At 36.5% G+C, this 19730-nt stretch overlaps 1 protein-coding gene across 1 annotated transcript in view; it reads right to left on the bottom strand.

Moving 5' to 3' along the window:
- Nucleotides 1-11364, bottom strand: part of LOC140523112 (interferon-inducible protein AIM2-like) — a 62864-nt gene extending 51500 nt beyond the window's left edge. The window contains exon 1 of the mRNA XM_072638164.1: nt 11359-11364. Within this exon, the coding sequence (XP_072494265.1) occupies nt 11359-11364 (6 nt within the window). The remainder of the gene's footprint in view (nt 1-11358) is intronic.
- Nucleotides 11365-19730: the final 8366 nt, after the last annotated feature.

Below are 19730 nucleotides of genomic sequence, written 5' to 3'. Positions count from 1 at the left end.
TGCACTAAGTTACATAGTCAATTTGTGGCAGAGCCAGAATTAAGTCAATTTTCCTAACTTCTAGTGCTGTGTTTTATTTTTTTCTTCATCGGAGTTGTGTGCCTGACAGTTTTATATGTAATATTTACATATAAAAGAACTTTAAGTGTTTCTCTCCAATTTCCAAGTTCAAATAGCTTTAACAATCACTCAATATTCGAAAAAAAAATTACAGACTTACGAAGAGCATATAGTAAATATCCACTATAATGTTATACACTTGAAAAATTTAAAGAGGATAAAATAACAATAATAGCACATTCATTTAGCTCTATTTGATTTGTCTTCCAACAAATATGGAAGGTCTGTGCTATTATTATAGCATTCCTCATCTATAAAGATGAGGAAACTGAGGCAAAGAGAAGATAAGGGAATTGGAAAGAATCATACAGTTAAGTGTCTGAGGCCAGATATGAACTTGGTTCTTTCTGAGTCCAGGTCCAGGACAATTTGTAGCAGCTATTTTCTTTTTCCTGAGTAACTGTACAGGAACATACTAGGGGCAACATGTACATGTAGTCAGGCGGGTTGAGCTGATAAGGAAGGAAAAGGGAACAAGTCAAGTTTCAGAGTGAAAAGAATTTAATACCAAAAGAATTTAAGAGGTTGGAACAAAAGTGACCTAGAGTGCTTTAGGAGATGGGCTTGTTTAAGGGTAAAATGGGAATGATGGGTTCTAGCAGAACCTTGTTTCTGTGGTAGGATATGCTCGAGCTCAGCTCTGCCACTTCTGAAATGATGAAGAAACAATAAGGAGTGATCAGCTTCTGCACAGCCCAGATGATGAACTAACCTCTGGGAAGCAGTCAAAAGAGCAGAGCTGGAGACTGTTTGCTGGCTGAGGAATACAACAAGACAGTTTTCCAAATGATGTGGTACTTGCTAAAAATAGATTGCTCAGTGGAAAAGATGAGGTACACAATGGAGCAAAGGAACCTGGTAATCCCAGTATTCAATAAATACAAATACCCCAGCTACTGGGATAAAGATTCATTGTTTGATTAAAAAAAAAAAACAACCAAAAAAAGCTACTTGGGAAATTGGACAATATCGAAGAAATTAAGCCAACATCTCACACCTGATGCCACTATAAGTTTCAATTGGATATGTTACATAGATATAAAAGGTCCTATTATAAATTAGAGAAATTAGAAGAAAATTCTTTCCTTCTGTCTTCCCCTTCCATCACTTTTACACACTGTACCTTATTCAGCCATTAACCAGTTACCTCCTCAGTTTCCACTTCTTTGCTATTGCATAAAGATGTATTATAAATCCTTGTGTACATATAAGTCCTTTCCTTTTTTCCTTTGATCTCTTTGTGATATAGATCTAAGAGTATTTCTGGGGCAAATGGTATGCACAGTTTGTTAGCTTCTTTGGGTGTGGTTCCAGATTGCTTGCTAGAATGGTTGAATTAGTTCACAGCTCCACCAAGAATATGTTAATTTATCTATTTCCCTCTAGCTGCACCAGTTTTTGTTATTTTCCGTTTTTGTCAACTTTGCTAATCTGATCTGTGAGGTTATATCCTAGAATTGTTTTAATTTACAATTCTCTAATTAGTGATTTAGAGCATTTTTTTATATGACTATTGATAGCTTGGATTTCTTCCTCTGAAAACTGCCTGTTCACATCCTTTGTCCATTTATCTACTAGGGAATAGCTCTTATTCTTATAAATTTGACTCAGTTCTCTATATATCTAAGAAATGAGATTTAGCATACAAACTAACTGCAAAGATTCCTCTCTTTCTCCTCCCCTCACTTTTCTGACTATGCATATTTATTATGAGGAATTTGTTTATCTTTTCTCTCTCCTCCCATTCCCCCATTGAGAGTAAGGTAGATGAGGTAAGAAAAAAAAAGAATTTTGTTAATTAAAAAATATTCTAAAAAAACCAAGAGGCTGGGAATTGGCTATTGGTGTGAAAATTTGCAGGCATTTTCAGATAAGGTCACTGTCTTTGTTTACTTTGCTTAATTATTTTACTTTATTACAAGAGAACTCTTCACAAGGTGGGGATAACCTAGAAATGTTTGTAATGTAAAAATAAAATGCCAGTGAAACAAATTTTAAAAAAGAAGAAACCATAGGTTCAGTCCCTATGCTCTATTATATTGTATATGTCACATATTTATGGAGAGATAGGAGTGGATATATAGATTGTGGACCAGGGCTTTAGTGAAGGATGTGAAGAGCCAGAGAGTGTGAGAAAAAGAGCTCCACCTATCTTTTCAGGGCTAGGCTCTCCCAAAACTGGCTGTGTGGGTCCAGCTGGAAGGGAAGAGTGAGAGTTGAGTGCACCCAGACCACCTGAGCTCAGCAGCAGTTCTATGTTGGCCCATTTTTTTGAGAGCTGGCTGTTAATCATTTACCAGTACATAACTGGTGTTCTGTATGAAACTAGCCTCAAAGTTTATTGTAGTTCTATTACACCCTCCATTCACCCTAGATTGCAATTTTAATAAGAAAAATTTAGAAAATTATTTCTCTGTGGTGGACTATGAATGATAGACTACCATGTTACATGAGTAGCAAACTAGGAAGCCTGAACATAGATGAACAGTTTAGTGCTATAGTCAAATTAAATTCCCAACAAAGTTAATCTGGAATATATTTGATGATATGCCTAATTGCTATTGTTCTACGTGGTAATTTGGTATAAATGAGAAGCAGTTCATGTAAATGACTATAATTAGTACGACTTCCATGCAGCCAAAGCAAATGGTTACATTTTTTCTCTTCAGTTTTCCAGCTTCTAAAAATGGCAATGATGTAGATTTTCTTTGATTCCATGTGGTTTATTTCTCATCTGCATTATATGGACACTACATTCCATAAATTATAAAACTATGGGATCCCCCTTTTTCCCCCAACACATATTCTCCTTCCTTTCCTTACAATCAAAGGTATCTTTTAGAGGATTTATTGCATATCTTTGATACCCATCCTTCATATAGAAGGATCAGCCCCTTATGACTTGATGTTGTAGGTGTGGCTCTAACACTAGCACTTAGTTCTGGTCTATTATTAGCATATGATGAGGCACTTTCAAGTCACCGAACATTTAATAAAGAAGGGGGCTCATTTTGCCCTAACAGTAAGAACATACAACAAAGATGCAGTCATACTTAGCTTCTGTGGAGTTCCCTCCCTTCCTTATCTCTATCTTGAAATGTGTCTGGTAAATATCCTGTGGTCTCAAGCACCCACCAAGTCTGAGAGTCCTCCTACTATGGCAGGTCAAGTTGCACAGGGGGAGAAAACTGCATCAGGGATGTCAGTGGATCTGCATTAGGAGAACTGTAAAATCTGTGCTGTGTGGATAGCTCTGCTATTAGTTGTTGCATTGAGGTCCTGAAGAAAGGGAGATGGAATATGGAGGAATGAAAGATGGGGAACCAACCAAGAACATACAGCTATGATATAGGAGGGTAGGCTCCAAGTTCCAGAATTGTGGGTGGGAGAATCTGGTTACTTTCAAACTCCCAACAAAGTCAAAGTGGTGGATTCAGTTCAATGCAACTCAATTTGACAAACTTATAAGTGCACAAAATATTATGGCTATAAACATGAAAAATGGCAATTTTGGGCATTTTCTTTGGCAGTTTCTTCTGGCCACATATAGTTAAGATACCTAATTACTACTTCACCGCCTACTAGATCCTGTTTATTGACCTGGGGAAGTAACTTCATAGATTGAGTCAAGCAACCCTAAAAATGCAGTCTTTCTTAGCTCTCCTGGCCTGGAAGTGGCTCAGTAACTTTAATCTAGGAGCAAATGCTAGATTGGGAAGAAAACTCATGGAGCTATATCCCAAAACATCAATTTTATTCAATTTGTGAGTCTTCCTTTGGAGGAGCATACCATGACAATCTCCCACATCTTAAAACTAGTTCCACAGTTCCAATAGTATAGTCCTATAGTCTAACATGCAAACAGCATGTCCGTAATATGTTCTTCTGAACCTTACCCCTATTCTATTCACATATTCTCCTCCTTCTTATCCCTGTTGGAAAATTTCTCAGCCTGAGTTCTTTGATGGCCCAGGGAGAATCTCACCTACCAACAGGACTACATGAGTGAAGGTCAAATAAAGTGAATGGTCAAAGAGGTGGAACAGGATAGAGTTCCAGCCCTGGAGTCAGGAGAACCTGAGCTCAAATCCTGCCTCAAACGCTTACGAGCTGTGTGACCCTGGACAAGTCACTTAATCCTGTTTGCCTCAATTTCCTCATCTGTAAAATGAGATAGAGAAGAAAGTGGCAAAGCACTCCAGTATCTTTGCCAAGAAAACCATAGAATGGGTTCATGACAAGGTGGACACAACTGAATAACAACAGGTGTTATATATAAACTATAATTTTTCGTCTTTTAGGGCAACTAGGTGGTACATTGGATAGAATGCAAGGCCTAGAGTCAGGAAGACTCATCTTCTTGAGTTCAAATCTGATCTCAGACACTTACTCGCTGTGTGTCCCTGGGCAAGTCACTTAACCCTCTTTGCCTCAGACTACTCTTCTGTAAATTGATCTAGAGAACAAAATGGCAAATGACGCCAGTATCTTTACCAAGAAAACTCCAAATGTGGTCACAAAGAGTAAGATACAGCTGAGACACGGAACAACAATAACAGCAACAAGGAAGACTGGTTGGTGGTAAGAGCTTTAGATTCTTAGGGTACAGACTGGGATTTTATTATTCAGGATCATTTAGAGTACACAGCCAATCAATGACATTTCATAGAAGAAAGAAAATGTGGGTGGGTGGGATTGTTCTAGCCTTAGATTTATAGGAATTTAAAAATTTACATTAAAAATCCAAGTTTGTTCTAGAAAATGTATTGTTCTGTGGTTAATCTTAATACTATCTCCTATACTCACAGCACATCTCGAAGAAGTGGAGACTGGATTTTTTCAGGAAATATTTGTTTTCTCTATGGTTAGGCATATCAGAATATCCTGTTTGGGCAGGAGATCTCTAAGATGGTAGAGGCTTCTTTAAAACATATTTCATCTTGTTTATCCTCCTCTTCCATAGCCCATTCTACTCTCTCCTTTGTCACCCCAACTCTACTGTCAGCAAACTCCTTTACAACCTCAAAACTTTTCAGCTAACATTTTGACAACTTCCTTAACAATGAAGACTTTTTAATGAAAGTCTGGATCTTCTCTGTGGACAAGATATTCCTTTTCAGATTTCTTCATTGGTAGTCTCTTTTCCTACTCCCCTGGGTTGTGAAGAGAGGAGAACATCTTGCTCCTCAACTTCCAAGTCATCTTGTTCTACCACCCCTCCTTTACCTTTCTCCTTTTGAAGTTCATTTATTCCATTTGCACCATTCTCCTCACACCCTTTTACCATCACTACTAATGTCCAAAGTCATTTCCTCATTTTTTTCAATGAAATAGGTCCCTAGTTTGTGGTATTCCCTTCTAACTCACTCCACAATTACCTTCAGAGACATCAGTATTCATGTTGACAAATCTTTTGACAATCTGGCTATACAATTCATCAGTACTTTCAACTCTAATGATCTTATTTTCTACTCCATATCAGTCATGCATTGATATAATTATACTTCAGATCATGTTATTATTTCTCTTCCTCCAAAATCTGGAATTTCAAAATTCTACTGTCAGGTCACAATCATCTATCCTTCTACCTCCCCTTGTCTCTCACTTACACTAAATCTACTCTGTAAGTTTTTTTCAATATGCCTTCACCTTTGGTCTTTTGACCTCCCCATATTTTCCTGATCCATCTCCCTCACATTGGCTTCATTTCCTTTTATATCAAGTCATTCTACCAGCTACTATCCTAGAATCCCTTAGTCCTTTAAATTAACCCACTACAAATTCCTGGTAAATTGCTTTGGCTAGGATTTTACCACTGCTCCATAGTTCTTCTAATTTGCAGTATCTTCTTACATTTTTCTATAGTAGATGCTCCATGCCTTTTCTTTTCTCTTTTCTACCATTGCTGCCCAATCTTCTACCCTTAAGAGTATATTATCTAGCCTCACATCTCACTGAAAAGCCTGAAGTCATATGTCATGAACTGTCTTAACTCCTCTCTTCTATTCCTTAAAATCTTTTCTGTATCACTAACCAACTCCCCTCCCACCCTTCAGTCTAGAAGAGATCTTTATTCATCTTGAAGGTTAATCTCTCAACCTTTACCCTTATCCCTTTCCTTATGGCCTCCTTCAGGATCTTATTTGTGCAATTATTCCTTTTTACTAATGCCATTTTTTCTTATTCAAACTCTGTCACTGCTGGCTTCTGTGCCTACAAAAAAGTTTAATTCTCCCTAGTCTCAAAACAAAAATGAAACAAAGCAAACTTTCCCTTAATTCTTCCAACAAATCTGGCCACTGTCCCATTTCTTTCCTTAATAAGTTTCACTTCAATTTTTAAAAATATTCTAGAATAGATTATTAAAGAAAAGTGAAGTGAATTCCCTAAAAGGGAAATGGTAATCATACAAAACTACCTAGGCTTCATCAAAATTAGGTAAAACAGACTCACATCATTTCCTTTTTTATAAAGATTATTAACCTCATAGATGTGGTGGGACAAATTCAGATTATATCATGTCCCTATTGCAGGAAAGTGTACGTCTCTTAATGCAGCCCAAGATTTAATCAGCATTTTTGGATACCACATTATACTGAGCATGGCCTATCAAAACCCTCTCACCTTTTTTGTTTTCCCCTCAGAACATCTCATACCTGACTACCACATATTATATTGTAGGGTTGATTTTTTTGTGCCCAAGTATAAAACTTTACTTATATTTCTACTGAAATTGATCTAATTATGCTCTAGCCCAGGGGTTCTTTGTGTGCGTATGGTGTGTGGTGTGTTGTGTGTGTGTGTGTGTGTGTGTGTTTTTGTGTGTGTAGTAGCAAGCACCTAGCACACCCAGGATGACTTGCTGGCATAGATTTTTTGATCTGCTTTTCTAAAGGAAAGACAGCTTCAAAGAGGTCAGCAATCATTAATTACAGATAAGTAGAAAGAAGGAAGTATAGAAAATACAAGCAGAGAAATATCAGAGATTCAATAGACAGGACTCCAACTGTTTGAACAAAGTGCTGCAACCACCTACATACATGACCAGACTGGGAGAGCACCAGCATCTGAGTAGTTGGGGTGGGGTATGGTTAACAAATAGTTACTCAGAGTCCTGTCCAGGAGTCAAAAGGTCCTGCTCATGAGTGAGCCTCCAAAGCAAAATGCCAACCTCCAGAAGATGTAACAAAGACTCAACCCCTGAATGGCTCACAGCCAGAAAGAAGGCCCAAACCTATGTGACCCACCACAGCTGTGAATTATCAGGGTTTAAAGGGGATTAATCCTTTAGATGTTTACAATTTATCGTGAGTCTGGGAAACTGAACTCCAAAAAGAAAACAAAATCCCACCTTGTTTGTGCTTGTAGTGTATAATGGATTCCTATAACTGTCTCATGAAGCCTGTGGATCTCTTCTTAGAATAATTATTTTAAATGCATAAAATAAAATGCCTAGGATTACAAAGGAAATCAATTATATTGAAATACATTTGCAAAAAAAAAAAAAAATTCATGAACCTCTGGATAAGAATCCCTAAAAATCTATCAAAGGGTAGCTAGAGGGAACATGGATTGATCACAGAACCAGGAGATCAGAAGATTTGAATTCAGATTTGTGTCTCACATACTAGCTGTGTTGCCCTGGGCAAATCATAATCTGTTTGTCTTAGTTTCTGCATCTGTAAATTGAGAATAATAATAGTACCTATCTCACTGGGATATTTTGAGGATCAAATGAGATAATAATTGTGAAACAGTTTAGCATAGTGCCTGACACAAAGTAGGTGTTACATAAAGTTGTTACAACAGTGATGATGATAATGATAATAACTTCCTCTTCTTCTGATTATTATTCTGCATCCCGACTCCTTCTTCTGTTGTATTAGCTATTACTCCCAGTTTGGTGACAATTGCAAATCTGATGGACTATTATCTCTATCTTTATCCAAGTCATTGATTAAAATGTTAAGCATCACAAAGCTAAGCACAGATTCCTGGGGGCACTCTGCTGGAGACCTCCCACCATACTGAGACTGAACTATTAGGTTCATTTTGAGTCCTGACATCCAACCAGTTCTGAATCTATCTTATTAAATTAGTGACTTATCCATATTGTCCAGCAAGAAGAGTAGAAAATACTTTTATCAAAAGCTTTCTTAAAATCAAGGAAAAATCCTCTTATCTATGAGTCTAATAATCCTGTCAAAAAAGGAAATTAGGTTATTATGCAAGACCTGTTCTTGATTAGTCCATGCCAGTTTCCTGCAATTACCACATCCTTTTCAAAGTGTTCACCACACATCTCTAAATGGCAGCTGAGATATGGTGTTAAAGTTCAGAAAGTCAGAAGTAAAATTGGTGGAGGAGGGGGAGATAATATGGACATATATAAATAAAATATTTAAAATAAAATAGAATAATACAAAATGAGTATCAGGTTGTTTGAGGAGGCTGTGTTATCTCCATCCCTTGGGAACTTTAATTTTTTAACAATATATCTGAGCCAGTAATTGTGTAGTGGAAAGGGGAAAGAGGGGAGTAGGAATAGAAGTTAGAAGACATGGATTCTTGTTCTGACTTTGTCAGTAGTTAGTTAAATAGCTTTGGGCAAGTCATTCAATCCATGTCTTAGAGCCTTGGTTTCCTCCTTTGTAAAATGAAATGGTTAGACTAGATGACTTATAATTCAGTAAGTACTCTAAGGTTCCCTCCATGTCTTAATACCATGTTCTAGCATTTGATGAATCCATGAATTATGCATCTTATCTCTTATCAGACTGGTAGCACTCTGAAATCAAACATCACATTCCCTCAAGATTTCCCTCCAAAATCTTAGACAAACTTTTTTCTATATCCATGAGGACTTCAAGAATCATAAAAATCATAGAGTGAATATAGAATGTTCCAGTTGAATGACCCTGGGAAACCATCTAATCTTCGTTTTACGTGGTTATCAGTAAATACGTGCCCTTTCTTTTGTTCTACTTCCTTTTTTGATGAATTGGTTTATCCCAAAGTACTCAATGTTACTTAGTGAATTTCTGCTCTTCCTCCCTTCCCTGGCAGTGCTTGGCTTGATATTTGGAAGACCTGAATTCAAATGCAGCCTCAAAGACTGATCATAGAGACTGATATGATCCCAGGCAAATCACTTAACATCTTCCTGCATCAATTTCCTCAACTGTAAAATGAGGATAATAATAGCTCCTACCTCCTAAGATTGCTGTGAGGATCAAAGGAGATAATATTTGTACAATGTTTAGTGCAGTACCTAGTACATGTAGGAACTTAATAAATGTTTGTTTTCTTCCTTCTTTTCTTTCCTCCCCACTTCTCCCTGTATGTCAGCTCCCCCACCCCCAATCCCCATAGTAGGCATAACCAAGTTGAATGAGTATCAGAAGAAAGAAGATAAAGAAATTCAAGCTATCCTGAAAATCTGAGCCTGGGTTGACTTCTGAAATAGCTATTCCAAAATGTTCAACCTTCATTTTTTCTTTTCTGTGTCTCAGGTTCTCCATCTATAAGATAAAGAGTTGAACTAGATTGCTGATCTAAAGACCCCTTTTTGTTCTGAGATATGATGGCAAAATCAAAATCTTTGATCCTTGATGCTAAGGTCTGAGGTCAATACATGATTTTTTTTTTTTAAGGTTGGGAGTGAAGATATTTTGTAAACCTTAAACTATAAGAAATAAAATGTTTATGTGTATGTTTACTTTAAAAAGAAACACTCAAACATACCAAAAAAGTGACAAAACATCCTAGCCTTCCTTCCTTCCTTCCTTCCTTCCTTCCTTCCTTCCTTCCTTCCTTCCTTCCTTCCTTCCTTCCTTCCTTCCTTCCTTCTTCCTTCCTTCCTTCCTTCTTCCTTCCTTCCTTCCTTCCCTCTTTTCTTACCTTTTTCCTTTTTCTTTTTTCCTTCTTCTATTCCTTTTTTCTCTATATTATTTTAGTCAATGTTTATAAAATTCTCACAGCTTAATTCACTCACATAAGTTCTCCCTTATTTCTTTGTATACTGAGTATTTATCATTTTTATAGCAACAGAACATTCCATTATATGGATATACCATAATCTATTGAGTCGTTTTCTAACTTGTGGGACACACAGCTTTTTTCTTTTGTGAATAGAATAGCTATGAATATTTTAATACTGATTAGTTTTTCCTCTCTTTATGATGTTTTTTGGGATAGAATTCTACATTGGAATTACTGGGTCAAAAGTCATGAATTTATAAATCCTTTCATATTGCATTATTGCTTTCCAAAACATTTACATCAGTCTACAGACCCCCTGAAATATATCAGGCTGCCTTTTTCCTCATAGACCTAATAATATCATAGCCTATTACTTTGGGGGATATTTGCTATTCCAGTATATTTGTGGTGATATCTTAAGGTTATTTTGATATGCATTTCTCTGATTATTGGAAAGTTTTAGGATATTTTCCTGTATTTAGCAGATAACATTCCTTTCTTTATAAATTATTTATGCCCTTTGACTACTGATCCACTGGGGGTTTTATACTTTTAATTATATATATATATATGTATACATATGCATATATACATATATATATATCACCCCTTTATTCATTCTAATTGTTTGACTTTTATCTGACATATTTATTTCAAATATTTCCCTAATATGTCTCCTTTAGATTTGAAATATATTGATTTTCTTATGCAAAATTCTTTCTTCATTGCATAATGAAACTCATCAATTTGATCTTCCATAATTTCATCTAGTGGGCTAATGTATCCCTTTTCTCCATAGTTGAAATGAATATATTATGTAATTTTCTTCCATTTCATTAATGTTTTTAAAAAATTTGACCCCTGATTCAATTAGAGCTTACTGGGATGCATAACTTGAAATGTGGATCCAAAGTCACTTTTGGCCATATCCAGTTTGGCCAGAAGTTTTTAATTGGATAATGACTATTTCTCAGAGTTTTAAAAAATATGAATTTGTCCAACGTTAATTTCTCTTATTCATTAGATTTTATTTCTGGGTGTCTAGTTTGTTCCATCGATCTATAAACTTATTCTTTTTCAATTGCCACATTTAAAAAAATTTATTATTACATAACCTACTTTGATACTAGTTCCCTTTCACTCATTATCTTCAAAGTGATTCTCAGTATTTTTCTTCTTTTGAATTTTGTCATGATTATTTAATCATATAGAGTAACCTGTTGGCATTGTGTTTACATAAATTAGTTTAGTACATACCGCCATTTTGCTATACTTACTTGTATACACAACAAAAAAGGTCTATCTCTCTTTAAAAAAAGTCCTTCCATGATTTCCATGAAAACTATTTTAAAGCTGCCTTTACATAAGTCTCTTGAATGTCTTGGCAATTTTTAAAAGTTTTATTTGTTTGGTTTTTAGTTTTCAATGTTCAGTTTTGTAAGATTTTCAAGTTCTAAAATTTATCCCCTTCCCTCTGCACCCCCCTTCTCAAAATGGCATGCAATTTAATATAGGCTATACATATACAATCATGTAAAACATAGTTCCATATTAGTCATGTTGTAAAGAATTAGAACCAAAAGGAAAATCATGAGAAACAAGAAAGGAGAGAGAGAAAGAGAGAGACAGAGAGAGAGAGAGAGAGAGAGAGAGAGAGAGAGAGAGAGAGAGAGAGAGAGAAGCATGCTTTAGTCCATTCAGAATCCATAGTTATTTCTCTGGATATGGATACAATTTTCCATCTTGAGTCTTTTGGAACTGTGGAGAAGAGCTAAGTCTATCCAAGTTGGGCATTGCACAATGTTACTGTTACTGTGTACAATGTTCTTCTAGTTCTGCTCACTTCACTTAGCATCAGTTCATGTAAATCTCTCTAGGTTTTTCTGAATTCTGCCTGCTGATATTTTTTTTTAGAGGGGTCAACAATCACTTTAATCAAGCACATGTATCATTCACTTAGTTCAGGGGAAATAATCAGCACCCTGAACTTCAGAGAAAATACCGAGAAAACAAAATCAACAGACATGCTTCCAAATGTCTGGCATAAGCAATACATACATCCAACTGTCTGACCATAGTTACCAGAGAGGAAAGCACCAACATCTGGGTTTTCAAAGCTGGGTGGGGGGTGGCTTAGCAGCTTCCCAGAGTTTCATTTGGCACCTGAAGCTTCTTCGAAAAACTAAGCCCCAAAGTAAAACCTCACTCTCAGAGTATTTGTACATTTTTTAGAGCCAGAGGCATCAGAATCCTTGAGAACCAGTGCCTATTTAACAAAAGGTGTGGGCCTTCCTATAAATCTTCCCAGGCCCTTTAATGGATGGGGAAGATCTTTAACCACATCATTCAATCAGAGGCACTTGATTATACTAAAACAAAAAATGCGTTATCAATAGACTCAGCCCCAACATCTTTCACAATCATTACATGGGCAACTTGTATCTGAACAGGCATTACCATTTCTTAAGTAAATACAATATAATTCACATTTGCAGAATACATAACATAGTCACTCATTACCAGGGTGGCCATATGGCTTTAAATAAACACAAAGGTATATGCTTTACATAACATCATCTTTTGAGGCACGAGCTCCTCCTTCCTCAATCCCCAACAAAAATGTCCAAGAAAAGTCCTCTTAGGGTGTATCCTCCCCACACTGCCCTTATAGGTACTCTCAGATGTAAGCTCTAATGAGCCAAGTCCCAGTCTTAACAATGCTCCAGCTCTCACTTCCAAGTCCTGAGGGGTAGCTGGGCAACAAATCATCAGGGTGGAGTCCTTGGGGGTACAGGGCACATGCCTATCATTTCTCATGGAACAATTGTATTCCATTGCATTCATATACTTCAACTTGTTCAGTATATGGCAACTTGTTCCCAGTTCATGGAAATTCCCTCAATTTCCAATTCTTGGCTACCACAAAAAGAACTGCTTTTAATATTTTTGTACATGTTGATCCTTTGCCCATTTTTTATGATCTCTTTGGGCTACAGAAGTGGTATTTTTGGGCCAAAGGGTATGAGCACTTTTATAATCCTTTGGCCATAGTTTGCAGTTGCTCTCCAGAGTGTTTGGATCAGTTCACAACTGCACCAACAATTCATTAGTATTCCAATTTTCCCACATCTTCTCCAGTATTTATTGTCTTCCTGTTTTGTCATGTCAATCAATCTGATAGGTGTAATGTGGTACCTCAGAGTTGTCTTAGTTTGCGTTTCTCTAGTCAATAGTGATTTTGAGCATTTTTTTTCATGTGACTTGAGATAACTTTGATTTCTTTGTATGGAATCTACCTCTTCATAATGACTTGTATTCTTATAAATTTGACCCAGTTTTCTATATATTTTAGAGATAAGGACTTTATCAGAGATACTGACTGGAAAAAAATATTTCCCAGATTTCTGCTTCCCTTCTAATTTTGTTTGCATTGGCTTTGTGCAAAACTTTTTTAATTTAATGTAATAAAAATTGTCCATTTTGCATTTCATAATGTTCTCAATGTCTTGTTTGGTCATAAATTCTTCCATTCTTCATAGATCTGAGAGGTAAGCTATTCTTTACTCTTCCAATTTGCTTATAGTCTTACCCTTTATGTCTAAATCATGTACCCTTTTTGACCTTATCTTGGTATATGGTATAAAATGTTGTCCATGCCCAGTTTCTGCCATACTATTTTTTAGTTTTCCCAACAGATTTTGTTAAAGAATGAGTTCTTATCTCAGAAATTGGAGCCTTTAGGTTTATCAAACAGTAGATTACTATAGTTATTGACTACTGTGTCTTGTGTACCTAAACTATTCCACTGATCTACCACTCTTTTTCTTAGCCAGTACCAAGTAGTTTTGATGATTGCTGCTTTACACTACACTTTCAAATCTGGTACAGCAAGTCCACCTTCTGTGGCATTTCTTTTCATTATTTCCTTTGATATTCTGGACCTTTTGTTCTTACAGATGGATTTTGTTATTATTTTTCTAGTTCTATAAAATAATTTTTGATGATTTGATTGCCATGACACTAAATAAGTAAATTAATTTAGGTAGAATTGTCATTTTTGTTATATTAGCTCAGCCTATCCATGAGCAATAGATAAGAGAGTCTCCAGTATAATCCCTCAGTCTATACTCTTGAGAAATTAATATCATGAGTTAATATTTTTCATTCATATTCATATCTTCATTCAGCCTAAGGCTTTTCTAAAGACACCCACAAGACTGTCAGGCATTCGTTGCTTAGTTCTGTGGTCCCGAGTCTGCTTTTAATTCCTTAAATCAAAAAGACAAAGTTGCATGTGTAGCAGAGGCCATAATTTTAATGAATCCCCAAATCAGCTTGATGAGATTACAGGGAATGGATCTTTATCAAGAGGATACACCTTCCATGGAGCTAATTCATTATGGAAAGATACATACTCTTACTCCTTTGCTTCAGGGACACTCATCTGATTGAACCCTAGGTCCATGAGTTGTTTCTTAAGGATTAGATCAGAGGGCTAAGAGGACAGATTCTTGTCAAAGAAGCCAGTCCTATAAGAGACATCTATGTACCAACTCATCCTGGAGTGGGGCAGACAAAGGGGATCCATTTCATATGCTTTCTCTCATTTGGACTTCCAGACCAAAGTACAATCTCCTTCCCTGCAACCACAAGAAGGAGCAATGATGATGTAAAAGGAATACATGGCAGTGGGAGATCTGTGGTTTCTCTGAGAGGGAAGTTCAAGGACACTGTTCCAGAACCAAAACTTCATATGGAAAAAGAATCAACTCATGGGTAATCTCAAGTATAAGAATCCCTGAATTTAAGTGCAATACCAGCTAGGGATGTGCTGGAGGGCTGGTTGTTAAATTTTTAGTATGAGCATTTATACCTTAGAAATAAACAAAAACTTTAAAAATCATTGACTGTCTAGACTTAAGAAAGTGGTGGGGACAATGTTTATAATGCATATTAAACTTAAAGGTGTGACCAGCCTATTTCTTTTTCCCTGGAGAGTTGATTGTTATACATTTACTAGCATATCTCTAGCACCAGGTGCCAAAAGGAAATTTTATTTGCACCATATTCCTCAAGGGGACAGACTATGACCCACAGGAGGATCCTTCAGGTAGACCACTAAGGCTATGCCATGAGGGGCCAGCACAGCTGAGCATTGTCAACCCTCCATGACACTGCTGAGTTGCTCAGATGGTACTGGTCCAAGATGAATAGAAAAATGTTTGTGCAGTCTAACCTTCTTGGGAGTCTAGGGAATGGATTCTTAGAGCATGTTATGTTCTCTGGATTTGTTCATATACAACTGTGATGAGCAATTTATGAATCTTCTGTGATAAAGGAAATAGAAAGCTCCCCTTAACTGATAACCATGCTATCTACTTTGTACCTTTTTGAAAGGAGACACTGTTTCCCATATATAGGGGAACCCTAAACATTCTTTGATTTTGTATTATATATTTCACTGAAGTTTTACTCTGGGGGTGGAGGGAGACAAGAGAAAAGTACTGACTATTCTGAGATCAGATACCTAGGATCAAACTCTGTACATGTGATCCAAGGACCTTGCTGTGGACTTGGGGTGGGTAATGAGTTCCTAATGCAGTCTTGAGAGTTCCATTAAGGTCATCATATTTACAGTGGGTCATTATGGATAGCAGAGAGAGTTGAAAGTTAGGTACCTTGACAGGTGGAAGGAGATAAAAGGAATTTTCTGTTAATTTTTTCTAAACTCCCCAAACAGAGACCCACCCTGAGGTAGGAGGGAAAGATAGCAGTGGGTAGATGGCGTTCTTAGAGATCCCAAAAGACCTAAGACATTTCAATTCAACAGACTTTTAACAACAATAATTTAAATTTTTATTGAGAATAATTTTTAATTATGTTTTAAAATCTTTCACTAAAATACCTTTACTGAATTATTATTCAAGGACTATATTCTGTTCCTATACTTTACTTTTGTGAAATTGTGAAAGTCAAGAGTAAGATGAAGTTAAGTGACGATGTGATCCAATTTAATATAATTCAATTTTCACAGTTTTGATTATCTGAACATCTACAAATTAAGTTTTACACAAAATGTCTTTTGACCATTTGCCATTAAAATACTTAATTATTTCACTATTAATATTTGGGGTCATAGAAATATTCCAGAGTGTTCCAAACAAAATGTTTCTAGACACTTTGTAAATTGTATCAAGATGTGATACCTGCTTATTAGGAATAAAAGAGATAAGGAAGAAAACTACATCCTGCTAAAAGGTACCACAAACATTTTAAAAATAAATATTAAAAATGTTGTGTTATATGTTAGGGTGAAAAGCCAAAAAAAGAGCATCCTCACTCTTAAAAAAAAGTTACATTATCCTGGAGAGGGGAGAATATGCACAAATGTAAAGATTAAGCAATTTCATTCATTCATTCATTCATTCATTCATTCGTTCGTTCGTTCGTTCGTTTGTTTGTTTATTTATTTATATTTATTTATTTATTCATTTTTCCTGAATAAATGTACAACAAAAGCTGGAATGTAGAACAAAACAAAAGAACTAGAACAGAGATCAGCTCCTATTGAACCTTTTGGTCTTACCCCAAATTTGATTGACATGGCATTCAGAGTGTAGAAAAGAATCTTATCACTGCAGTTCCACATAGCTCTTCTATAGTTTTATTTTGAACTAATATGGCATCTGTTTGGCTGAGCTTTGGTTCTGCATGAATTTGAATGAACAGCTATAAAATAATTTGCCTCAAATTTGGGATAACAGGGGAGGGGCATTTTGGGGGAGAGGGATGCCATCAGTACTACACAAAGAGAAGGAAAATTCAAGGTAATTTGAGAAAGAGTAGTAACAATTGAGGAAGTCAAAGAAGGCCTTGTGCAGATGCATGGAGGTGAGAGATACAATATCAAGTTTATGGAACAATTGATAGACTAATGTCATAATATGAATTAATGATGGTAATATAAAATAAGGTTAAAAAGAAAATTGGATCTAGATGGTGGAAAACCTTAAAGGACACACTAAAGAGTTTGGTTTTTGTTTGTTTGTTTGTTTTTTCTAGTCACTAAGCCACTTGAGCAGACATGTGCCTGAGGAAGATTCTTTTAGTAATTGATAGGAGAGTGGATTAGAGGAGAAAGACAGAAATAAAATAATAGAATAAGTGTTAGAAGAAAACTCAGTGGTCATTTAGCCTAACTTCTTTTCAGCTGTTTTTCAGTCCTGTTTGACTTTTTGTGACCCTATTTGGGATTTTCTTGGCAAAGATACCAGAGTGGTTTGCCATTTCCTTCTGTGATAGATGATTTATTCTACCCCTATTTTACTCCAATCAGTAATAGTCAGTTTGATATGATTCCATAGAGGTTCAGGGGTGGGGAACCTTTGACTGAATCCAAATTTTACAGAACATGTGGCCCTCTAGATCCTCAAGTGCAGCCCTTTGACTGAATCCAAACTTCACAGAACAAATTGAAGTTTGGATTCAGTCAAAGGGCTGCACTTGAGAACCTAGAGGGCTACATGTGACCTCCAGGCCTCAGGTTCTCCACCCTTGAGGTAGTCTTTGCAAGTTCTGATAGTAGACCTCACAGCTGTGAACTGCAGATTTTAAGTTCACTTGATTAGCCATAGGAAGCTAACTAAAAGACCTCTACCATTGTTTTTCCTTTTTATGGTGACCAATCCCAGAGTGGTGGAGGTGACTCATTTACATGGAAAGCATACCCCCCAGATATTTTTGTTGCTTCTCTGTCCCTTGTCATCCCTCTGTTGTTCAACATGAGAAAATGACCATGATTATGCAGCCAAATAGTGACCTCGGTTGCTGGCCTGTGTCCTGCCTTTCTACCAACTCATGGATGTGCTCATCAGTTTGGTACAACCTCTTGAAAGGTCTGGATAGGTCTGTTAAGGTCTGCTTACTAGCCCATTTGTCAACCAACAAATTCTATATTTTATGTAGACCTTCCTAGAGGGTCAAGGGCAAGGTCTATTAACCAATGAGATTCTATAGTTTTGATCTACTTCACTTGTATTGTCAGAGTATCAAGCATTGTAAAACTAGGGCCCTGGAGGAAGGGAACATCTCAGATTGTGAGGATGCTTTGAGATCCACTTCATTAGAGGAAGTCATGGATCCTTTAATAAAGTGCCATTGACTCAGAGCTCTGTTTCAGTGGTTGTTTTATTCTGGTGTTTTCCTTGCAGACTGAAGAATTTTGAAAATCCCCACTATTCTGAAGTGGATTCATTTTGTCAGGGAATCAGGGGTTAAATGACTAACCCAGGGTCACATAGCTAAGAAGTGTTTGAGGCTGGATTTGAACTCATTTGATGTTCTTGACTGTCTTTCCACTGAGCCACTAGTTGTCTCTATACTCCAGCTTCTATCTGTAGCATAAATTCTCTCTACATCCCCAATAAATGATCATCCCATCTCTGTTTGAGCACCTCCAGTAACAGAGAATGCACTATCACCTAAGTTTGAACCCTCACAACCTACCCAACCCCCATAATTCTAGTAAGAGGAGAATGTTGAGAAGTTGGAAATGGAAGAGGTTATCATAACCATCATCACCACTAAGACTTCACTAAGCATCTATACATGTATTTGAATTTGTACTCTTCGAAGTTAGAATTATGTGTAATATGTTCATTGGTTCTAGCACAATGGGAATATGGAGTATGATTTAGAATGATGCTAACACTTCAGGGGAGTCATTGTTCATCCTAATTAGGCCCTACTCTCCAGAGCTACAGAGACTCTGTCCTTTCCCCTAGGGAAGTTGAAGGTCTCAGTCTGAAACAGATAGACACAGGTGGACAATAGAATGGAAGCAGTACTGTGAGGTAGTCAAAATTTAGAGCCAAGTGATTGTATTATGAACACATCAGGAATGGGCTCATCATAAGGGAGGATAATAAGGGTAACAGATGGCCAGACAGGGCCAGGAACAAGACAGCTAGACTCTCTCCTCAGATCAAAATAGAAGATTTGAGTTGCTGTGTTTTGCTCCAGAAGGTAAAATGATTGGAAATGGATGAAATTTGTAAAGAGACAAATTTTAGCTTAATATAAGGAAAGCTTCCTATCATTACAATTAAACAAACAAACAAAAACATTGTGCTTTGGAAGTAATGAATTCGTCGTTAAGAAAGGTTTTCTATGAGGGGTTGAATGACCAGTTCTTACTCATATTACAGAACAGTGGCTCTCCAACTTTTTGATCTTAGGAATTTTTACATGCTTAAAAATTACTGAGGACCCCAAAGAGCATTTGTATATGTTGGTTATATTTATTGATATTTAACATGTTAGGAATTAAAGCATCTTAGTATTAATATGAAAACAATTTTCAACTCATAAATCCTCTGGAAAAAGTCCAACGAATCTCCAAGGATCCCTGGAACTTATTTTTGATGTTGTAGAGTGATATGTTCAGGTACAAGTTGGACCAGATGGCTTCAGTGGATCCTTTTGTCTCTGAAATTCTGTAATTCATTATGTAATGTACTGAGCATAGTATGGGGCAGCTAGGCCTGGAGTCAGGAAGACTTCTCATCCTGCATTAAAATTGGCCTCAGACACTGACTAGCTATGTGACCCTGACACTTTTTGCTTCATTT

This window comes from Notamacropus eugenii, chromosome 2, assembly GCF_028372415.1.
Source record: "Notamacropus eugenii isolate mMacEug1 chromosome 2, mMacEug1.pri_v2, whole genome shotgun sequence".
In the NCBI taxonomy this organism is placed as follows: domain Eukaryota; kingdom Metazoa; phylum Chordata; class Mammalia; order Diprotodontia; family Macropodidae; genus Notamacropus; species Notamacropus eugenii.
This window is presented reverse-complemented; position numbering and strand designations above follow the sequence as displayed.